Here is a 22923-nt window from a genome sequence, read left to right as displayed (position 1 = left end):
CGGGTGACCTATAATGATGTCATTTTGTCAATTTACAATATGTAGCATAACATGACGTCACTAATGAATTGTATGGCGATAAGTCATTTTCAACTATCTCTTGATGCGTTTCTTTACTCGGTAAGCCGTTTCTTCCAAATTGTGTCAACATGCGACTACTTACATTACTGCACATTTCTGTTTTTAACACTTTGCAGGAATTGCCGAAATCGTTTTTAAGCATCGCACGATGTTTTTGTTTCAAAATTGTGCTTTCGAATGATATCATTATTGATAATTATCATTTAACTAATATTAATGGTCTGGAACCATCAGTTAGTATGTCGTTCTGGTAATATTAGATAATTCCTTATAATTATTATACGTAACACGTGGAAAAATATTGGTCTAAGTAAAAAAAAAAATTATGTGAAACACCACTAAAGTATACCATTTTGGCCATCGATAGTACCTATGGTGCGCGAAACATGTTTTACCGTTTCATCTGATGAACAATGTATGCGCATTTGTAGATTATTCGTCTTTGCAATACATTTCTTTTTGTAATGTCTTTTTTAATCCGTGGCATGTTTGCGAATTAGATTCAAAGACAAGGTTATTAAGCCTTTTAAATAAATACGTTGTAAATTATAAATAATAGGCGTCGGATCAAAAGAGCATCGCAGTGAAATATATAAAGCTTTTGTGTATTTAATTAGATTTTCAGTATTATACATAAAATGCTTATTATACATGTTGACGCTTAAAGACTGACGGTTGACGCTTTGAGACTCAGCATTAACGCATTAAAAGTGTATACGTATCGTGCGCTTTATCTGTTCGAAGTCGCTATAGTATCATATCGTCTGAATTTAAAATTACTATGATTTTGTTTGCGGCTTCATTAATATAACTGTCATTTGTCGGTGTAATCTGATTAGGGTCGAGTATAGACTTAGACACTTACTTAAGAAGATCTAAAAGGGACAAAAGTTGATTACGAATATCTTATTCAACACTCTCTTGGAATTCTTGAAAACGAGAAAATAGATGTCATGTGATACCTCATCGTAGACTGATTGGTCTATCAGTTGCAATGTATTAAACGATTAAACCTAAGTACATTGAATCTAGAATACATCGGGTTGTTTTTTTTTATGTTTACTGATAACACTATGGAACCCAAGCACCTTTGGGACCCAACAACAAGTATCTCCTTTTGGGTTTCCCCATTAATAATGGTTTGACCCTAATGTTAAAAACAAATAATTGGCCAAAGTTCGTATTCTAATAATGTATAGGGATGTAGCCTACCGAAGAAGTTAGTGCATGGTTCTATTGAAAAGGTAATGCATAGAATGACACTCATTCATGCTCATTTAAAATTAGTATGAAATGAAACAAAATGGAATACCGTATTATAACTTGAATCAAGGGCGGCTAACGTTATAAATCCTTACTTGAATATGACATTATATTATCACACAATTACATTAATGCGACAACCTGTTCAGTCTTACCATATAGACCTAAAGCTCTGTCTACACTATCAAACTAGTGACAAAAAAGTGGGATGTGCCCAAATATGGTAGCGATATGCCTAAATATAGTAGTGAGTGATATGACATCATCGTGTCCATATATGGGCACATTAATGTTATTGTCACATAAAGTTTGATAGTGTAGACAGAGCTTTAGGCGTATTTGTTGACTTTTATTTATTACTGAAGGCTTAAAGTTGTTTTCTCTTTCAATATATTAAGAGTAGACCTAACCATATTATTGTCACATAAAGTTTGATAGTGTAGACAGAAATTTAGGCCTGTTTGTTGACTGTTATTTATTACTGAAGGCTTAAAGTTGTTTTCTCTTTCAATATATTAAGAGTAGGCCTAACCATATTATTGTCACATAAAGTTTGATAGTGTCGACAGAAATGTAGGCCTGTTTGTTGACTGTTATTTATTACTGAAGGCTTATAGTTTTTTTTCTCTTTCTATAAGAGTAGGCCTAACCATGAAATTAAACTCAATATATTTTGCACCAACCTATCACCACATCCAATCATCACCTCTAATCATTAGCAAGGTTATGTTTGTTTGGACTATTATTATACGTTCCCAAATGTCAACTACTGAAACGCGACTTCATTTTGGATATTATAGACAAACTATTAAATATTTAAAAAGCTATTAGTTTTCTTGGTGATGAAATCGATATGAGGTCTAAAGTCATAATGTGTATTGCTATCGAACAGACAGCAATGATATTCGTTTAGTCCTCCTGTGTGTCAAATAAATTTAGTCAATAAACCATGAATGTGTATAAGGTTAAAGATGTATTTTCCTCCTGAAAAAAATTATTTTTTAAAAATTTTTGTTGTTGAATATGCAGTTTCGATGTGATATAATAGTTATTGAATTTTACCAAAAATTAGATCGAAAACAAAATATTTACCTTAAAAAACTAAAATTTAAAGCAAAAAATAGTCAAATTGGCTGCCAGCCATTTTTTTTTGTGTTACATTTAACCGTTTATTTTGTCTTTTTATAAGTGAAAACATTATTTTTTGGGCTTTTTTTTTTCTGAAAGTGATTAACTTTATTAAAGCTGCAAATTGGATTATTTATAGTCTGATTTAATTAATCTTTATTTTTCATGATTTTTGGGACAATACATCTTTAAGTATTGGTTTGCTCTTTGATATTATTTTGAAAGAAATACATATTAAACCCTCGACTCGAATACTACCTTTAATATTTTTACTCCCATTTCACGTCCTAATTATCTCCGGTCACAAATATGCATATTGTTTATAAACAATGGTAGACTTGTGTGTGTTGTATTTCATACTTTATGTTTAGGATAATCATCATTATATTTTATTTTGAGAATGAACCGTACTGTATACCGAGATAACTACAAAACAGATAGAATATTAGAAACAATTCTCGAAACAATTAGACTATATCGTCGATAGATGAAGACTAACGCGTGGTTCCCAGTAGAGCTGCCGGCCACGTAATGACGTTCCCAGCCAGTTGACCAATAACAAGCGACAGTTTGAATATTTCATCGTTTATGATTGGTCAAATCACGTACGTTGCACTTCATTAGGCATAATTACAATCCGATTTCTAACGACTGAATAAAGTCAATAAAACGTCTGAAGAGTCTATAAACTAAAAATCATTTAAAAAAAAGTATACACTCATTAGTACCGATTTTGTGTTAGCTACGCCAGTCAGTCTTACACCGTATGTGTGAACGTGAAAAAAAGGACAACCTCTGTTATACGCTGAAATATGTCTTAATTCATTATTTCGATAGGACAATGTTTGAAAAGGCCATAATATGTCCAAAATATTTAAGACATTAAACAAATTAGAGATTATGCCTATTTTATTGTAGTAAGATTTTCGATGTTTTGTTTTTTTAAAAGCGCTAAGTCATACGTCACAGAAAAGCCTCCTCAAAGATTATTACGCAAACTGACACAAGTCATTCAAAAGTATTATGCTCCAAGAACGTTTAATTGAGCAAAGCCTTTTGGGTCGTTACAGTGTAAAGGGAGTATTTAGACGATTTAGACAAAACCGTACAGTTGATTAGCCGACACTTAGACCACGTCTCTTCGGTAAGTTAATGACAAAGATTATAGCATTCGGTTCGGCCTCCAGTTCTCTGACAAATCGGCTGTTGTAACAAACTCACCAGAATGCGTACGTTGTTCCATTCTGCGCATGCTCAGAAACATATTAACATAATATGCATAATTCGAATGAAGGTCCATATGGTTTAAAATATAAATGTTTTTAAACACACTTAAAAGGTATGTTGAATTTGTGCTTTAAGTTTGTTTAAAAAACGCTTTATATAAGTCCTACGCATAATTCTTAGTTTTGTTTTCATTTATTTTCAGCAGCGTAGGCAAGTGGCGCGTTGAAAAATAGTTCTTCGTGTGAAACAACATAAACGATTGTAAAATATCATTACATTACTTGAAACATCTAAACCCATACACACGTTAGAACTAGCTCATCATATAGTACCAATTTTAGATGACAACCACGCGCTATTAGGCCTAATATTAGAATTGGACATTCTGAAAAATAACAGGTATAACATAATACAGTACTTAATAATATACACATGCAATCAAATACCAAAGATCAATATCGGTCAAATACATCATTGAGTCTATTTTTTTATATTAAATATATAAAAAAAAAACTTTTATGTTGTCATTGTATGCTTCTATTACAAAGAGTATGAGATAATATGAGGTATTTTTATTTATTTATTTAAATAAATAAAGTATGATTATCAAACTAAGTTGAGCTTAACACTGAGAGTCAAACGCCTGAATATACCCACCCTACTATACCATTAGAAAGATGAACTCGTCGTTCAAAGTTACAGTCACTAAAATATGGAATAACCTATCAACTGAAATTAAATTTTCTCCAACTTCATTTAAAGCTTTCTTTTTAATAGACCAAAGGGTTATGAAGATATGACCAGAGACTACGGAATACAAATCCTTGTAAGCTATTCTCTATGTCAAAGGTCAATAACTTTGCTTCCGGACATTTTTTAACAAATTATTGCATTACAAAAAATATAAATATATAAGGTCTGAGCAATTTGAGACCATTTTTAAATTTCTATGACCAGCCGTTTTTAAGATACAGTACGAGTCAAGGTCAAGGGTCAATAGTACAGAAAAAAGTATTTCCGGTTGCATTTAGTAAAAATGTTCTATTACAACGAATATAAATATATATATATTCCGAGTATTTTGATACTAATATCTTGTCAATAGACCAAAGGGTTATGGAGATATGGCCATTTGGTCGCCATTTTGAATTTGGGGCTGTTACCATGGTTACGGGATCGTGAAAATTTGTTACCTAGCATTTTTGGTATCCTAGCACCATAATAAAGTAAAATCAAGTGAAATCTCACTTTGGGCATTAAAATCCTACGGAACCCCTATTTTCATACATGAGGAACCTGACTATTTAGGCCCCTAAGCGTCTTTCTTTTAATGTCTCAATGTGGTTTTTTTTTAAATGGTTAAATAAGGATTAATTGATTGATAATCAAATAAAAGTATCATACATGACGTAATAATTGTCAATATCATTATCACAGTCATCATCACTGTGACATACTTATTGGGATAAAATGTAATTGCTTCATCTGGACAAGTTATTTATAGATATGTAGAACTAGAATCAGCTAGTATCTAAAATGGCCAGTATAAACATGTTGAACTCGGACGCGACCATTATCTGTTTATGTCTTATGGTCGTATTGTTTTTAGCACGCACCACTACAGTCGAAGCTATAGCCTATAATTCCTGAACTTTATTTTATTTAAGTGAAATGGATGAGTGACTTATTTGCCTCGTTACGTAATTGATGATGGCATTTTATCTGTGAGGAGCAAGTTCAATCTCCATTACCAATATCCATTTAGGAAACCACTCGATACATTAGTATCGTACACTTGCATTCGTTATGTTCCATTTATCTCCTCAATGTTCCATTGTGGATTCCGTGTTCGCAGGTGTATATGTGACGTCACAAACATTGAATCCCCACGGGGTCATAATGTCGCACCGTTTGATTTTAACTTAGCGTTAATACATTTCATCTTTTATCGTTGTTACAATTTATAAGTAGTAGAGCGAGTAATGTTTTTTACTTATTGAATTTTACCAGACAATAACTACCGGAAGATAGATCGGTAATGAACGGTTTAAGACAGTTTATTTCGCAACGAAAACCGTCGCGAACAACAGCGAGCGCCGCAATTAAATGACTTTTGATTGTTGAATTTCCCCCTCTTTTCCTAATGAACTCATTTTACGTATTTCGTTAACAAAACACCGATTGTTATTATTGATCTTTTTATTAAGATTATGTACAAACAGCTTTCAACAGTAAATTTGACATTGATCGTATAATGTTCTTATTTGTTATATGCTTCTGCACGTTATCGTACTAGTTATATTATTTTTGATACAATTATTGATCTTTAACTTGTTTTTATCTTAACGCATGATTTACGTTCAACATCCTCACCCTTGATTTTACTATAGTAAACAATACAATGTATTTAATTTTAGTTGCGTGTTGTTTGAGACATTCAGTAAATTATACGCAGAGTGGAAGAGTGGAAAGGGTCACTATTGTAATACGTTAATGATAAATTATTATATAAATTACTATAATTACTCTTATTAAGTAATAACATATAATTACAAGGCTTGTTTTTCACGTACGGTAGCGAATGCTCTGCTTAAGCGTAAACGCCACGCAAGCGTGTTCACCAATGACAAGCGGTAAGCAGTTCGAATATTTCATCGCTTGTGATTGGTCAATCCACTTACGTTTGTTGCGTCCTTGCGTTACGTCCTTAAAGCCTGTTTTCCTGTCGACGTTATTCGACGCTATCGTTAACAAAAATCGGCGATTTTCAACGTTAACATAGAAATTTTAACGATTTACAGGAAAAGGGACTTTTTAAACTAACGACGGCAATACAAAATGTCGGCGATTTACAGGAAAAGGTGTAATAATCGACGGTAATCGACGCTGCAAGTCGCGATCGTTGACAATCGCAAGAGTTGAATCCAGTTCAACTCTAGCGATATCGCAACGCTAAAACGTAAGAACTGACCAATCATCATGGCGATACAGCACATGACGTCACATAATTGATGGCAAATTCTGCCGACTACATTTATTTTTGTTGCATCGCGGCGCGGTCAAAGCTAGGCCTAGCCTTCCCAAAGTTACTATAAAATGATGTTCCGGAAAGTAGGCGCGGGGATATTAAGTAGGTCAAAGTCTTTAGCCTAGTCCAAAATGCTATTTAGTATAGAGATATTAGTATGCCTAGGCCCACGTGTCCTACACTGTGAGCCTACTGCTAGAGGCAGGGGAGTCCTCTATTCATGTTTGCACGTTACGACGATGTCGAGAAAGAAGACCGGAGTTTCAACTCTAACGTTCAACGCTAGAAATCAAATGTTCGCGCTATCGTTAACATTTCAACTTGATCGTTTTCAAACGATTGTCTTTGAACTTTTAACGATTAACGATGATAGCGTCGACTAACGTCGACAGGAAAACAGGCTTAAAGCGTGGTTCCCACTAGCGACGCAACACAAGGACGTAACGCAACGTGAATTGACCAATCACAAGCGATGGCTTATTCGCTTGTGATTGCTAACTGTCTATAACTTCGCTTGTCATTGGTTAAAACGCTTGCGTTGCGTTTACGTCCTTGCGTTACGTTCTAGTAAACATTAGTTTTCATAAACATAAACGATGCAAAACTACTTCATTTTCCAGCAAATTTCGGGTTTTACGAAATTTAAATAAAATTAGGAACACGGAAATCTCCTTTACCATGCTATAATTGTGTGAATATCATTACTACTTCATTTTCCAGCGAATTTCGGGTTTTACGAAATTTAAAGAAAATTAGGAACACGGAAATCTCTTTTACCATGCTATAATTGTGTGAATATCATTAAAACAAAAACCTTTATTGGTTTTTACAAAGAAAAACATTACAAAACTCTGGTAAAGCAATAAGCTTAAATATTTTACGTATTGTGTTGGTATTTCATTTCCATAAACAATTTTTAGAGACCGAAGGAGTACACTGAATAGGGGCGTAGTGTTAAAATAATATTATTGTCCATCATTGCGTTTTATAGAAAAGATGGGGCTCTACTTTAAGTGATAACGTTGATATGTGTAATACATTTATAAGAAATTAATTTGATTAATTTGGTTTAAAAACAATTATGTCGTTTGAAAATCACGTTTCTTATTTTGTTTCATTATTTTATGTGCAACTTGTGAATTGTCTCAAAGCACAGAAAATGCTATCTCCTTCTGTAAGATACTAAGATACATGTTTTTGCTCTGTGAACTTGAAATATAATTAAAAATGTATTTATATAAAAGAACAAAATAAGATTGAAAAGTCTTTCAAAAATACAAGATCTTTGTAACTCTTCTTGAATCGTTGGCGGCGCTCTTCCGACATAAAGTTTAAATAATTCATCTACTAACTTTCAGTTTATGCATTTATTTATCTTAGAAATGAAATAAGTAGATTTCCATACGTTTAACGATAAACTACTAAGACAAAATTTATCTCAATAATAACAACATTAATTGATTTGATGTAAATTATACTTTAAGGGATACAACGTTTCAATTACTTTCGATACATAGAGTCCAGGGTGTATTTTGTATTCATTTGTATTAGGATATATACATAACATTTACATACAAAATGCTAGATATAGACTCTCTATGGACAGAGCGTATCTCCGAGGACGTCATGTCCACTAATGTTGCACGTAGCTTTGATTTCTCAGGCATTTGATTGGCGAATTTTGATTTACTGTTTCGTTTGTGAATTAATCTCGGCAATAATAATTTACAGGAGGAGATAAAGAAAATAAATCTATATAAACTCGTGGCGTGGTATATTTGAGTAATTTGATTAAGTCTGAAACATGTAATGTTCACCTTCGAGTTAGTTAAACAATGACGTGTTTTAACAATATTTCTTTCCTTACGGGAGAACATTAAATTGTATAAAACCGTTGTTTCTTTTAAAAATAAACTCTCTTGCGAAAAGTTTATAATAGTTAATATAAATTTGTTTAGATGGCAAATTATTTTATCCAAACAACAGTATATATAATATCGTATATGTATATTTTCAAGCAGCTCAAAAATAATTTGCGGTACACCACGTACATATAGTTCTGAGAAGAATTATTAAGTTTCTCGACGTTTCGATCATCAGTATAGGCTTAATACTTTAATAATCCTCAGGAGTGAGGAAAAAACTTACTAAAGATGTATTGTCCACCCAAAAACGTTTAGTATCTATGTAGTTTTTAAATCATATTCTCCTGGTTACCATCTACTAAGTTACTTTATTACATTTGTATCGTTAAATTCTGTATAAATCTAATAAACATGTCTGAGAACATGACTTTGTCACCGCTAGTAATTGACGTTTGAGACGTCGCACATTTCTCGAAATAGGCTACATTAATAATACTTTCAACATCCTGTGAAATCTACAAGTTGCGCGTAGGCCCATATTACTTAAATCAATATTGCATACTAGAAGTATACGATGTTGGCGGTAATTAATATTGTCTGCAAATACTGAAGAAGGTAACAACAACGTAAATAGTCTGCTGAGTAACATCAAAGAACCTCTTGACATACCGAAAGCCGTGTGTATTTATATCCCTGTGTTTTATTACTACACATTTTAAATGTTTGTTCTTTGTTAGCCATAAAAACAACTTAATTGGCGCAATCTGTTTTGGGAGGTGGGATATTTGTATTTGAGTGGGCGGGAAATATGAAAGAGGATAAGGCAGTATTGAGAGGGTAATGGTAGAGCGAGGTTTGGTACTTCGTTTATGTGTTCAGTTGCTTAACAACTTAGAAAGGCTTCTCAGAAAAAAAGTCATTGTGCCAATTGTCGGAAGTTGTATAATGAGCATAGTTACAATTCTTCATTCTGCTCAGCTGGGATGAGAGAGTATTTAAAATATCTTTCTTTCAGTCATGGGCAATGTAAATTCCATTTTCTTGTTGGGCAATGAAGACAGTTTGTATTACAAATATGGGCGTTTTATGCAAGTGTGTCGAAATCCGTAGCTCTGGAAACTACCTTTCTTCAGTAACTTTTCACATTTATTTTCACATTCACATTTATTCAGCAATATAAACATTTACATTACAGGGACTTTTAATTAGAATGTGTGTACAATATAAATAATACATAAGATGGACATCATTTTTTTAAATGTGGATTCACGTTCTGATTATATATCTAATTTAAGAAAGATGATTTGTGTCAAAATAACATTTTGATTAAATCACGTATAATAATTTATAAAACATTGTGAGAAATAAAATTAAAGGTGAAAATACAACTACGTCCTATGTTGTTTGTAATCAAACATAGACATATAAAGTCTTAATTACGTTTGGTTATATATTGTGCTGCTCGTATATGAGACGCCAAACGAAACAAAATACAACAAAGTGTGACTTATTTTTCAATATACGTGTTGTTCTATCACTTTCCTGCTATTTTATTATGAGTTTTTAACAGTCACATCAATCCAGTCTCTTGTAGAAATTTATATCTGTTAGATTTTCAGAAAGTAACACAATATATGAGATGTTTGGATTAAATATATCGTGTTTTGTTTTCTTTTTAAGACGGTTCATTGCACTGAAAAACAATGTTGGGGATCTGTGATGTTTCCCCCTGCCAAGCGACCAATTGGAACTCTGCGACCACAATCGGAGGTTCTCAGCCACGCCACCGATTTTATCAACCAATACTATACACACATTAAAAGGTAATGGTTATTTAATATCAAGTTAACGTGTTAATAAAAACGAAGTTGAGATTTAACATGTCACTTACGATACTTAAGATACTATGATGCAAATAGTGTAGTATTAGAGATATAGCACTAATGCTATTTTAACCATGTATTTAAATTGATTTCAGATTATTTAAAGGAATAGTTGGGAGAAATATCGGGAATGATTATTAATAATGTGATTAAATTATTCTAAATATATATAATATATTGGTACCTTATTATGTTTGTCTTACAGGAATGGAACGCCAGCTCACAAGAAACGATTAACCGAAGTGCAGACAAGTATTGAGAAAACTGGAACCTACAATCTCACCGAAACAGAGCTTATGCTTGGAGCCAAGACAGCCTGGAGAAATGCACCTAGATGCATTGGTAGAATTCAGTGGACAAAACTGCAGGTAAATATTAAGTGACGGCCTAGACCCTACCGTTGTTTAGTGGATTCATTGGTCATTGGTAATTAACAATGAATCACTAATGGTTACTTACATCAGGGAATTTTAACCGTTTTATTTATTATACCAACAGAGAATTGAACAATATAGATTAGTTAATTTGACGACCTACGCGATTGTCGTGGAATTTGTATCCAAAAAAACATAAAAAATGTAATTCGCAAAAAATAATGAATCGTGCTTAACCACCCATTACTACTGTAGCTGTCATTAGTTACTATCTTACTGAATATTGAAAGTCAGTTAGTGTCTTGTAGTAGTCTTGTTGTATCATGGTAATAGAGATACACTTGTACTACTTTTTGGGAAGCTTTCGATTTGTGTAGGTCGTTACGCACTCTGTGTGTATGCACGTTACATACGCCAAAAATATGTCAAGGAATAGGATGAGGCAACGCATCCAAATGCCATACGTTCACACAATGAATTAACATGACGTAACTAATGTAATGGTCCTACTGTACGTCATCGCAAATCGATATCCGTATTGATCATAAAGATGTATAGCCGAAGCCGGTTTTCTTATATAATCTTGGATAATTATACGCAACCTGCACGTAGGAGGCTATTGATCAATTGTTTCCATTTTGTTGGTATTTTTTTATGGTGTTATTATGTACTAATGGTAGTACTGTACTTACATCCAAAGATGGTATCATAACAGCAAAGCATGATTTCCACCATGGTCGTGATTACTAGATAGCTGAGTGTTTAACAATAGCAATATAGAATTCGTAAAGATAATAATGCCATAGTTTAAGCTTCTGAAGGATAATTCTAACATCTTATAGCGGGATAGATGTGTGTTAATAGACCATGTGGCGACAAGCCGGATACTTACAAACAATGAAAGTGTATCCTAATATGGATAATATTAAATATTGACAAAATGAAAATAAAACTTCTCTACATTGTTTACGTGAACAAAAATGCGCACGATGACATTTTAAAAATTGAATTAGTTGCACACTTTTTATTATTGCGCACAAACGAATGGGTGACCCATTACACGGTCGTCCATTTTCGAGTTATACGAATCTCCATTCGGTAAAAATTCTCACTCTCGGCTATATCATAATTAAAAAAACAATATCTCAAAAGAGAGCTTGTTGATTGAAGCCACTCTAATAAATATAAAAAGGATAATTTTAATTGTGAAAGCTTATTTCGATAATATTTTGATCGCTAGCAATTAATATTAATTTTGAAGTGAATTATTGGGCTTTTTCATTCTTAGAATAGAGAATTAACAAAACCTATAAAAGTAAACTTCAATCAATGTCTAATAGGTTTTATCGGAATCATCCGCATCGATAGATCTTGCACGATATAGTACAACCAGATTTCTTTTCAGCAGCTTAGTAGAGCATCCGATAATACAAAACATACACGCAAATGTATGAAGCAAAAGGCACTATTACCGTAGTTTTTGCGATTATTACTTTTCATACATACATTTCTATTGCTGGACATCGCTTTTGAAAAAGATTGACAACACATAGACTTAGGAATATTATGACTTAATAATAATATATATATGGCGATTAGAGATCGCAAGATATAACACTTACACACAAATGGACGCGTTTCATCAGAAAAATATCTAAAAACGTTAAATGCACGCGTATATGATGGAGTAATGTGTGAGAAAGAAATAAACAAATAAATTATCGAATACAAAATATATTTACATTACATGTAACCTTTGACAATAAGTGAGCGATAGCAAGATTGAATGAAGTATGTCACGGCCTAATATACCAATTATTTCTGTAGACATCAGAGTTAGGCCTATATTCAGAAATTAGATGTCTTTAAGTACAAGCTAAATTGTTATTTCTAGACCCCATTTTCTCATACGATTTGCGTTATGCAGATAAGCTACCGAAGTCTTTAACCTACATTGCGACAGTAAACTGCCATCTTTGAAGTCGTTTTCGTAGACTTTTAATGGAAAACCTTACCGCAGTCCCTCCTGGCGTTTCCAATAATTGAACCTAATATCTTTGAAACTGAACGTTTCAATTATGTTTCAAGATTTAAGTCATAATAAAGACAGTTTATATACAATATTGCATTCAATAAATGATACCTAAAAAAATAATATATAGGCTTAATTTATTAGTACTGTACACTAAGAAAAGTAAAGTACAATGAGCTGTGTGCATCTGTTTTTAATATAGTTGTGGTAGTAATGTGCACTATAATTATAAATATAAACATAATTTTTTAATCAAACATAAAGCGACCTACTTTTTCTTGTATTTTGATTTTCAAAAAAAAAAAAACAACATAAAATGTCATAATACAAATTATTATTTAGTTCTTTAGGGTTTTTTTTTTATAGAAAAGTACATCTACTTATATTAGTTTAGTCTAGGAGAAAACATTACTTTTTTTCACAGGATTATTTTTATTTTTCGATTGATATTAACTTTCGTGCATTAGGCCTATCTTCCTTCACTCTTACGATTGAAGCTAAATCCACGCTTATGCCTTTTTATAAAAATTTTAAAAATTCTGTTCGACTCGGTAGATAATGCACGATCGAAATTCAATCGTGCGCCATCAATATTACTGCTCGGCTCCCCGAAATCCAATTGTGCGCCATCAGTATTACTGCTCGGCTCCCAAGATCAAGATATTTTGTTTGTTATGGTACTGTTATTTATTATCCTTACAATGATTGGATAAATGTATGAATGAACTAACAAATTCAAATTAAACATTCCTTCTGAACTGTGTAGTCATTATAATTGAGTCAGAAATTTGATACGATTGTTAATGTATTGGTAATTCTTCAGACTAATTACTCTAGACTAGACTTGTTAAGTCTTGGATGTACCCGGGCTTATAGCAGATCATTTAACATTATCTGCAGAATGGTAACTTTCTAGCATAATAAGCGCATAAGGCAATGACTGCTTAATACCTAAAAAGGGTTTGTTGAACTAAAAGTTAGTGTCGCTACATGTTTCTGTTATGTAAAGTTTATCACACATTAGGCCTAACATACACACAAACACATCATTGTAATTAATTCTGAAACGCATTATTGATACCATAATGCATAACAATAGTTTGTTTCCAAATAGATGACCGCTGCTTTTATTAGTGTAATTAAGGTTCAGTTTCTTGTCTCTTGAATGGCTTACAGGGAACTTCCAAATCCACATGATTCTTTATCCGTTCAGATCTACGGAGTGGACTCCCAAGCATATCACTCTGATTAATTCGTCAAAACATTATTGGTTAATAACACATGAATCATTTTTTTGCTAATGCACTATTTTAGCAACTTAGGTGATGAAAAATGTCAAAATTGCGGCGCCATCTAAAAAATTTTATTTTTTCGCTGTTTTTTTTTAAAACTTTTGTAGGTCTCTTTAGCATCAAGAAAATACTTTTGAAGTGACAATAACATATCTTGTAGGTCTATCTTGAAGCACGCAAGTCGGTAAAATTCTGCAAGAAAAAACAATTTGTTTAGGCCTATCAGGGAAGAGTGTGTCTTTTTCTATGCCTACTTAGAGTGACACACTCGTTCAAATGGAGAGACCACCTAATAAAATGTAACGTCCAATTTATCATACGATTAATTGTAAAAATAGTGTTTAGATCTTAAACACCTATTTTGTACCCACCTTTTACACACGTTTAGCTTTTAGACACGAGTTACATGTTTAGCGTGTTTAAAAGCTAACGTGTTTATAGCTACATGTTGTTTTCCTCTACTTGACTAATGTCAATATTATGTTCAATTACTCCACATGTTTAGCAGTCAAAATGTTTAGGTATGTGTTTAGCGTTGCGTGCATACGATTTTACTGTGGCGGAAAAAAGCTCCACATATGAGCTCCACACACGGCAAATTAAACACGTTTAAAACCTAAACTTGTCTTCATATTGCTCCACATGTTTAACAATCAATACGTCACTGATGTGTTGAGTTGGGTACAGACTACATGTTTAGAATGTGTTTAGAACCTAAACATGTTTCACATCTAAACATGTTTAAGGCTAAATGTGTGGAAAAAGTGGGTACAAAATACATGTTTAAGATCTAAACACTATTTTTACAGTGTATAGTTTTGGAAAAAAATCTGCATGCACAGTAACTATTAATAGCCATCCAACTACATCATCATGTGTTTCTAGATTTGTTTTTCTTTTTCTTCAAGGGGAATGGTAATCATTCGTCCATAGTACATGCACACTATTAAAGTAACAATTTAATTTACTCTATTTTCTTAAACACAACAAAACCGTACGCAACATTCGATCTTTATAATAATATATATACAACAATGCATTAGTTTTGTGAAAGCATACTTATTCAATCAGGAAAAAATAACAAAAAAATCTCGTTCGATTCTTTAAAGGAAAGATTAACTTTACGTGTTTTCAACATCAGTCGAAACCGGACTAAACATGTAATCATAATTCTTCTTTTCTAGATACAGTAAATTAAACGAGGAATAAAAACGTTTTATCAGACATTGAATATGGTATTTTGTTAGTTTGACGGCTTGAACCAACTGTATTCATAACATTGCTCATATGACCAATAGGAGGCTAGTACAAATCATTTTTAAGTAATGGGATAGGAATTTTACGATCATAATATTGGTTCAAGGAACGACTAAAACTCAACCTTAATCATGTCTGTTCGCGATATTCCATCTTAAAGATGATTTTAAATTACAAACGTTTGATAAGAGATATCTATGAAGATTATGTAAAATATGTCACATTTCCAAATAAATGCTGAGAATTTTGTTCATAAAAGTTGAAATAACGATGGATAATAATACAACAATATTGCGTTTGGTAAGCACTGTGGTTGTTAGAGGCAGCATTAAGATTCACGAATAATTTTGTATAGGTATGATATAGGTATTTAGCAATAATTATATAGGTTTAGTTATTCACCCGGATAAGTTGGTTTCATGGACCCCGGGTAGATACCATTTTCATTGCGTATAGAATCATAATAAACCGCTGGGGGCGCTATTGTCACGTTTATACACTGATTATTCTCAATGTTTAAGCGTCTTTAGCCTAATGGTCTTTACTCCTTTCTTTGTGGAACATTAAAATCACTCGGTCTAAGTAGTTTCTTAACTTAAAAATGTTTCTGAATACTTTAAATTTAAATTTTATAAAAAAACGATAACAATTATATATTTGATCTGTAAATAGTGTTTTACAGAAAAGTTTATAAATTGTAAAATAGTATTTAATAATTTAAATAGTAAAGATGATTTTAACACTTTCCATATTTTTAATAATCAAAGATTTAAGAAAATGCTGTCATTTTTCTTGTTTGTTAAATGATTCGAAATCGTTATTATTCCAGACAAGTTAGGGGATAATTACTGTATTATATCTACAGTAATATTCAAAAGAATCGTAAATGTTACATTCATTTCGACTCATGAATTTGTTAATAGTCCTACAATAACAAATCTGTAAACGGAGATAAACTTCTTTGCTATAATTATAGTGCCAATGACGTCATTTGTACCTGATTGTTGTTAGATTTTTAAAATGTAACACACAAATGCCCTAAATTCTGTTACCTTAATCATGTTTAGCCTAGAGGCAATAACTGAGCAAAAGTATCAGTACATCTTTGTACGTTATTTGTGTCGATGTCTTGTACATTATAATGTGTGAAATCAAAGAGGGCGTCAAATAGTATTAGGCGACAAATTCACTTTTCTTTTATCATTAAAACCTCATTTATGTGGGGTGGGGGAGGGGTATTCTGAATTTAATATTTGTATTTTTCATCCATCCATCCATCCATCCATTTTCATGACGTCACTAATATCCATTAACGTTTATCTTATAACAATGATTCATAACAAATCACATGACTTTATATATAGGCGTTATAAATCTTAATTGCCTTTCTTTTGTATTATTCACTCAGTCAAAAGGTAAACTATTTTTTAAAAGAACAACCACAAACAGTCTTATGGAATCTTTCAAAATGTATAAATTAATTTGAAAATGTAAGTGTATGTTGTGTGGTTTTAGTAGTCTAAACTCAGCATCCAAATTTCGTCACTTTCTCATAAATAGTGCAGATGTGTCAGTGTTTTGAAAAGATCGTCCCAAGCAGGTACGACTTGTCTCAGCTAAATGAAACAACCTTTAATGTATACTGGGTAGTTAGACTAAAGGCATTTACCAGACTTTCTGTTCAAGACTATAATACTTTAAAAGAACCAAATTGAAGTTCATGACTTGATAGTTCGTATAAAAAAAGTATTCGTACTGAGTTAATGGTATTTACTGCTATAACAGGACTGGTGATATGCAGTGTAATTTGCCTATTTGGTTTTGTCTTACAGGTGTTTGATGCACGAAACATCTTTACAGCACGTGAAATGTTTCAGGCAATTTGTAATCACATAAGTTACGGAACTAACAAAGGAAATCTCAGGTATGTATTTATACTCACTCACGCCCCTACCTTTATCGCCCCTTGTGGTATGTTAGTAATAAATGGGTAAAATGTGTTTGTTTGCTGAATCATTTTTAGATAGTTATTACACTGCCCTATACAGTCACTTTTGTACATACCAGTGCAGTGTTGAGCAACCAAACACAGGTCTAAGGAGTCGTGTAATGGCACGGAAACTTATTTTTGCATTAAAATACATCAAATTGAAGAAAGATAATACATTGAACTCATATAAACGGGGGAGGCATAAAATACTCGTACATCACTCGTTTTACCGTGGGCAGAATTACAACTGATGACATGGTAATTGCGACTCGATTGATACAAGTAAACTTAATGTACGCAGGTCACGTGTGTTATGTGTGCTAGTTTATCCAATTAGGTTGAGTTGAACTTCATTAAACTGAAAATGTATTAGATAAACTGTAATGTTACGGACTTTGTGTTGTTTTAACGTATATCTTATTTTTAAGCCGGTTATTCCAGTACGGCATGTCACACCCATTATTAATCTTCTTACCATCAAATGTGCATTAAGCCTTTTCATTTTTGCGCAATGAATGTTCGTGATTTAACTAAACGGTTATAAAAATTGCGTTCGTTATACAAACAGTTGTGTATTGTGTTCAAAGTCACAAATGTGGCCACTATTATGTCTAAAGAATAAAGTATTATTATACCTTGTTCTTTAGACTTAACAGTAGCCACATTTGTAGCTTTGAGGACAATTCACAACTGTTTTTATTACGAAATTCTTTAACCTGTTAAGTACTGAATACAATAGAGAACCGGGAACATTTTTGGGATTGTATTTCAGGTATTCATCAGTGACACTATTCAACGTGTTAAGTAATGGCATGACTTCTACTTTGTGAGTTATCAGTGTCCTTAACAAGGCAATGTATTTCATGGATATTAACATGAAATCTATTTATCTTAGTACATATGATATACTGTTAACCCAATTGTTTTGTATAAGCGCAACATAAAAATCGATAAATGAATGATGATGATAATACGCCTTGTATCATATAACCAATAATGTTGAATACACAATGGAAAAGTTTACATCGTATTAATCAAACCAAACGGTTACTATAATGGTTTTCTTTTCAATAAATCAAAACGTGTCAATTTGAAAGATGGATAAACAATAATCAATACTGTAGAATAAAAAAACTATAGAAAATAAACCATTGGAGGCGCTAATTTCCTTATGTTCTAAATACAGTTTGTATGTTGTAATAAAGATTACATCTAGCGTATTAATTGAATTGAATTGAATTGAAATTTATATTTATACTGGGTAACCTCTTCAGTCAAAGACTGGTCTCCCAGAGGGCCCAGTTGGTGATCAGTGGCTGTGATGTACTAATACACCGGGGTAACCCTCTACTCGTCTCGAAAGATGTACTAGGTTCTTTAAAGTGCACACGAGCTAGATGTGTACACTGGACCTACGGTTTATAGTCCTTATCCGAGAAGACTCGTTCTACCACCAGAACCATGGAGCGAGTGAGCCTCGAACCCCTGCCGATGTTATGGCTACGTAATTACGGTTCCACTGTCTTAACCGCTCGGCCACTCACTCACTCAATAATCAATAAACTAACTTAATCAATTAGTTACATTTTCTTGGTAATTATTTCCAAATTTACTCCACTTACTTATAAGGTAGATTTAAAAGAAGTTATTAAGAAAACAATGGACAAAATGATGTACAGTATACCCCCAATTAAACAAATATTTAAATGGACACAAAATTAGGCATACCGTTGTTGATAGGCAAAGAAATACACTCTCAACTTCCAGTAGGCCATATTTTGGAACTGAAAGAGCGGAAAATGATATGCAGAAGTTGATGGTATCGAACGGGTTATCAGTGTGAAACAATAATGACAAGACAATTTTATGAATAACCATGCTGTGGAAAAGAAAATCATATGTACGGTACTCTATATATATGTTTCCTACAGTATGTACCTAATTATCCCATTTTCCACTTATCCAATTATCAGTATACGTTTAATGAAGAAAAACGAAAGCGACATAGTTTCAGTTCATTAGAAACACGCTGCCATAGCTGTAAATCTTCTCTTTAGTTACACATGTCAATTGGAACTGAAATTAAAACACGATAGAAGATAAGAAGGTTTTTGAATAGATATGTACTTTTTTACCTGTCAATTGTTAAATTGCCGAAGTTGCTTTAAGCGACATACCTTGCAGTTTTGCATTGTTAGATGTTAGAATAATTAGAAATCAGAACATAGTATATGGGATGGCAATTAAGGTTAAATTGAAGTTATATTGCAACTTAGTTGATAACAGGCTTACGTATCAATTCTAGATTCGTAGGTTTAAATATTCACAAAACATAGCTTGAAAAAAAAATACACTTCCAATTCCTAAAGATGTATTCCCTCTCATTCCCTCTCCTCTAAAAAAGAAACATGAAAATAAAGAAAAGAAAAATCAAACTTTGAATATTTTGTATCTGTAATAACGTTATTCTAACTTTGTGAATAAATATAAGTTGCTAAATTTAACCAGAAAGAGCCGTTATTTTTCTTTAATACAGTCTTATCAAGTAATGTTTGATCTAATAGTTTTTGGTATGAATGTGAATACTTAATATGTGACAGTAAATTAGCCCTATTCAACAATTCAATTCGACTCTATAGTTCACTATGTCGGTCGGGCGGTCGGTCTGTCGGTCTGTCGGTCTGTCTGTCTGTCGGTCCGGTATCACTATGCGTTTTAGCACGCGACTTATGGCTGTTGGCCTTGTTTCTATACCAAATGTGTTTGTTTTGAAGCATTATTAAAAAAACTTGTAAAATTGAATAAAACTTAAAATAATCGTTTAATATTGCCTGTCGTGCGTACGAAAGCTGACATCCAATATTATTTTTTTTTTTCTTCTAGGCCTATTGTTTAACTTTCATGTTTCTTTCAATTATGTTATGTTATATTTAACTGAAAGTTGATGTATTTCCAGTCCAATCATCATTTACCCATAATAGCAAGGCTAATTAGTATAATGACAATTAGCCTAAAACCAGTATTATTAGCAATATAATGTAACCAATGTAATTGTCTGAAACCTATAAATGTAGAGTTTTGTAGGCAATAACGTTTTGGCCCAAAAAAATAGACGAACGCACTTTAACTGAGATTCGCCTAATAAAACTTTAAGTACACTATTACTTCTATACTAGGAGACGTTGAACACTTTAGCAAAATTGAGATACAAGGATAATCATCTGATCAAAGGTAGGATGTTCGTCTAAATATATAACATCGACCTGACTCCCTAAGGCTAAACCTGATGCATTTTATCATTTATTTGCTTATGTTTCCAGAAGTCGTTGAATCGGCCTATATAACATATAAAGAAACAGGACACTTAATCAATATAGATTTAGCATAGCACAGTTGTTCACCAAACTGGGGTGGACCCTGTATGTGCGATTAACCGTTAACAACGTTTCAAAAGCGTTATAATTGGCATCCAGTCTTTGATTCTATCCTTTATAGAATGTCTGTTTCCTAACCGAATTCTGATTCAATAAGGTAATACCAACCGGTTATGTACTATGAATCAGCTGATATAGTATTACACCATTCTGTATGGTAAAAGCATTTCATTAATCATTGTGAAATAATGAAACAATCTAAAGCGAAACTGTTCAGCTAAAATAATTAAATATCAATCAAACGTTATTTTCGTTGTTATTAAATGAACATTATTTTTATAATACACGCTCAATGTACTTTTTCACTTCTCTGCTACGATGCCGCCGTTAGTTCTAATGATATTGACAACAAATATAGGTCAAACGTATCTCTTTATCTCTTTATTAAAAACAAGTTAATTTTGTATCACGTGATGATGAGATAATTTATGATCGAATGGTAATCAAATCAAAATCAAATCAAATCTGTATTCGTTCCATATATAGAAAATGTACATTGAAAAATTGTTTTCCTCGACAGAAAAATATAATAATTGTAACTGCCTTTATTTATCTTAGATACAGGCCCTATGCATTTATAAATTCATATCAATAACAACAAACTTGTGATACTATGGTATAAAAGTCATAACGTAAGCTAAAAGTCTTTTTAAATATTTTCTCTTTTGAATTTTTCTGAATTCACGCCTAGAAAAGAAGTTACCTAACCTTTTGTCTGTTTTGACCTACTCACGAGTGTTCTTTCTTTCAAAGACCTAAGCAATGACAAAATAAGGTATCATGCCATTTTTCGAAGTGGACCGCTGCAGTATTGGTACTATTTATTTATTTTTATTTATTTATTGGTCACCACTTTGTTATCAGTGGCACACACTGTCGTTAGTGGTGCAACAAAAATAAAACATTAGAACAATTGCGCAAAATAATGAAAGGAAACAAAACAAAAGCAACATAAAAAAATATATACATATTAAAAGCTATACTACAAACTATAGACTATATACATATTAAAAGCTATACTACAAACTATAAACTATATACATATTAAAAGCTATACTACAAACTATAGATTATATACATATTAAAAGCTATACTACAAACTATAGACTATATACATATTAAAAGCTATACTACACACTATAAACTATATACATATTAAAAGCTATACTACAAACTATAAACTATATACATATTATACAAATAATGAATGTTTATGAGTGCAATGGTACAAATAATGGCACGAGGTGAATGATGAAAGGTTATATCAACGAGGCAAAGCCGAGTTGATATAACCTTTCATCATTCACCAAGTCCCATTATTTGTACCATTACACGAATACAAAACATTTATTATTTGTTTTATATAACATCTAGACGTTTTTTTTTCGTACACAAAAATGTTTCAAAAAGTACTATTTAACGATCGTTGAATAGTGCGTACTATTGCACGCCATGTGACCCACATTCGTCCAATCAAATGACAGGAATTTATATAGGTGTTATATAATAAAAGCTATACTACACACTATAACACATGGAGGGTAGCTCCATGTATAATCTAAGCACAACACATGTGCAGATCAGGTAAATAAAATAAAGGGCAAAATGTTACAAAAATTAGTTAAAAATACAAATAAAACAATATACTTTGTGGTAGGTAAATAGGTCACATAATTTTGTAAAACCTGTTTCTATAGACCCCAGAAATGGTCAGATATTGCTAAAGACCTGTGCTCGATTGTTATAGACAAATTCTTATTCATATTTAACATAATATAATAATTTAGCATTATATATGGAGTTATTACTAAACTGATATCCATTCGTTAATAGGTCAGCAATTACAGTGTTTCCAAATCGAACCGATGGTAAACATGATTTCAGAGTTTGGAACCCCCAGCTCATTAGCTACGCAGGTTATAGGAACCCGGATGGATCGGTGACCGGTGACCCATCAACAGTTGAGTTCACTGCAGTAAGTTAAAAAATAATTTGTTTTTGTTTAATTCTGTGTTATCTTCAGTTTATCTATGTTCTTTCTATGTCATTATTATTATTATGATCTTGTT

General features: G+C 32.3%; 1 protein-coding gene across 1 annotated transcript in view; it reads left to right on the top strand.

The window, feature by feature from the left end:
* Nucleotides 1-22923, top strand: part of LOC140044778 (nitric oxide synthase-like protein) — a 72872-nt gene that overhangs the window by 5101 nt on the left and 44848 nt on the right. Inside the window, exons 2-5 of the mRNA XM_072089434.1 lie at nt 10273-10415; nt 10681-10843; nt 17263-17354; nt 22688-22829. Of these exons, the coding sequence (XP_071945535.1) occupies nt 10273-10415; nt 10681-10843; nt 17263-17354; nt 22688-22829 (540 nt within the window). The remainder of the gene's footprint in view (nt 1-10272; nt 10416-10680; nt 10844-17262; nt 17355-22687; nt 22830-22923) is intronic.

The sequence above is a fragment of the Antedon mediterranea genome, chromosome 3 (genome assembly GCF_964355755.1).
Source record: "Antedon mediterranea chromosome 3, ecAntMedi1.1, whole genome shotgun sequence".
In the NCBI taxonomy this organism is placed as follows: Eukaryota; Metazoa; Echinodermata; class Crinoidea; order Comatulida; family Antedonidae; genus Antedon; species Antedon mediterranea.
This window is presented reverse-complemented; position numbering and strand designations above follow the sequence as displayed.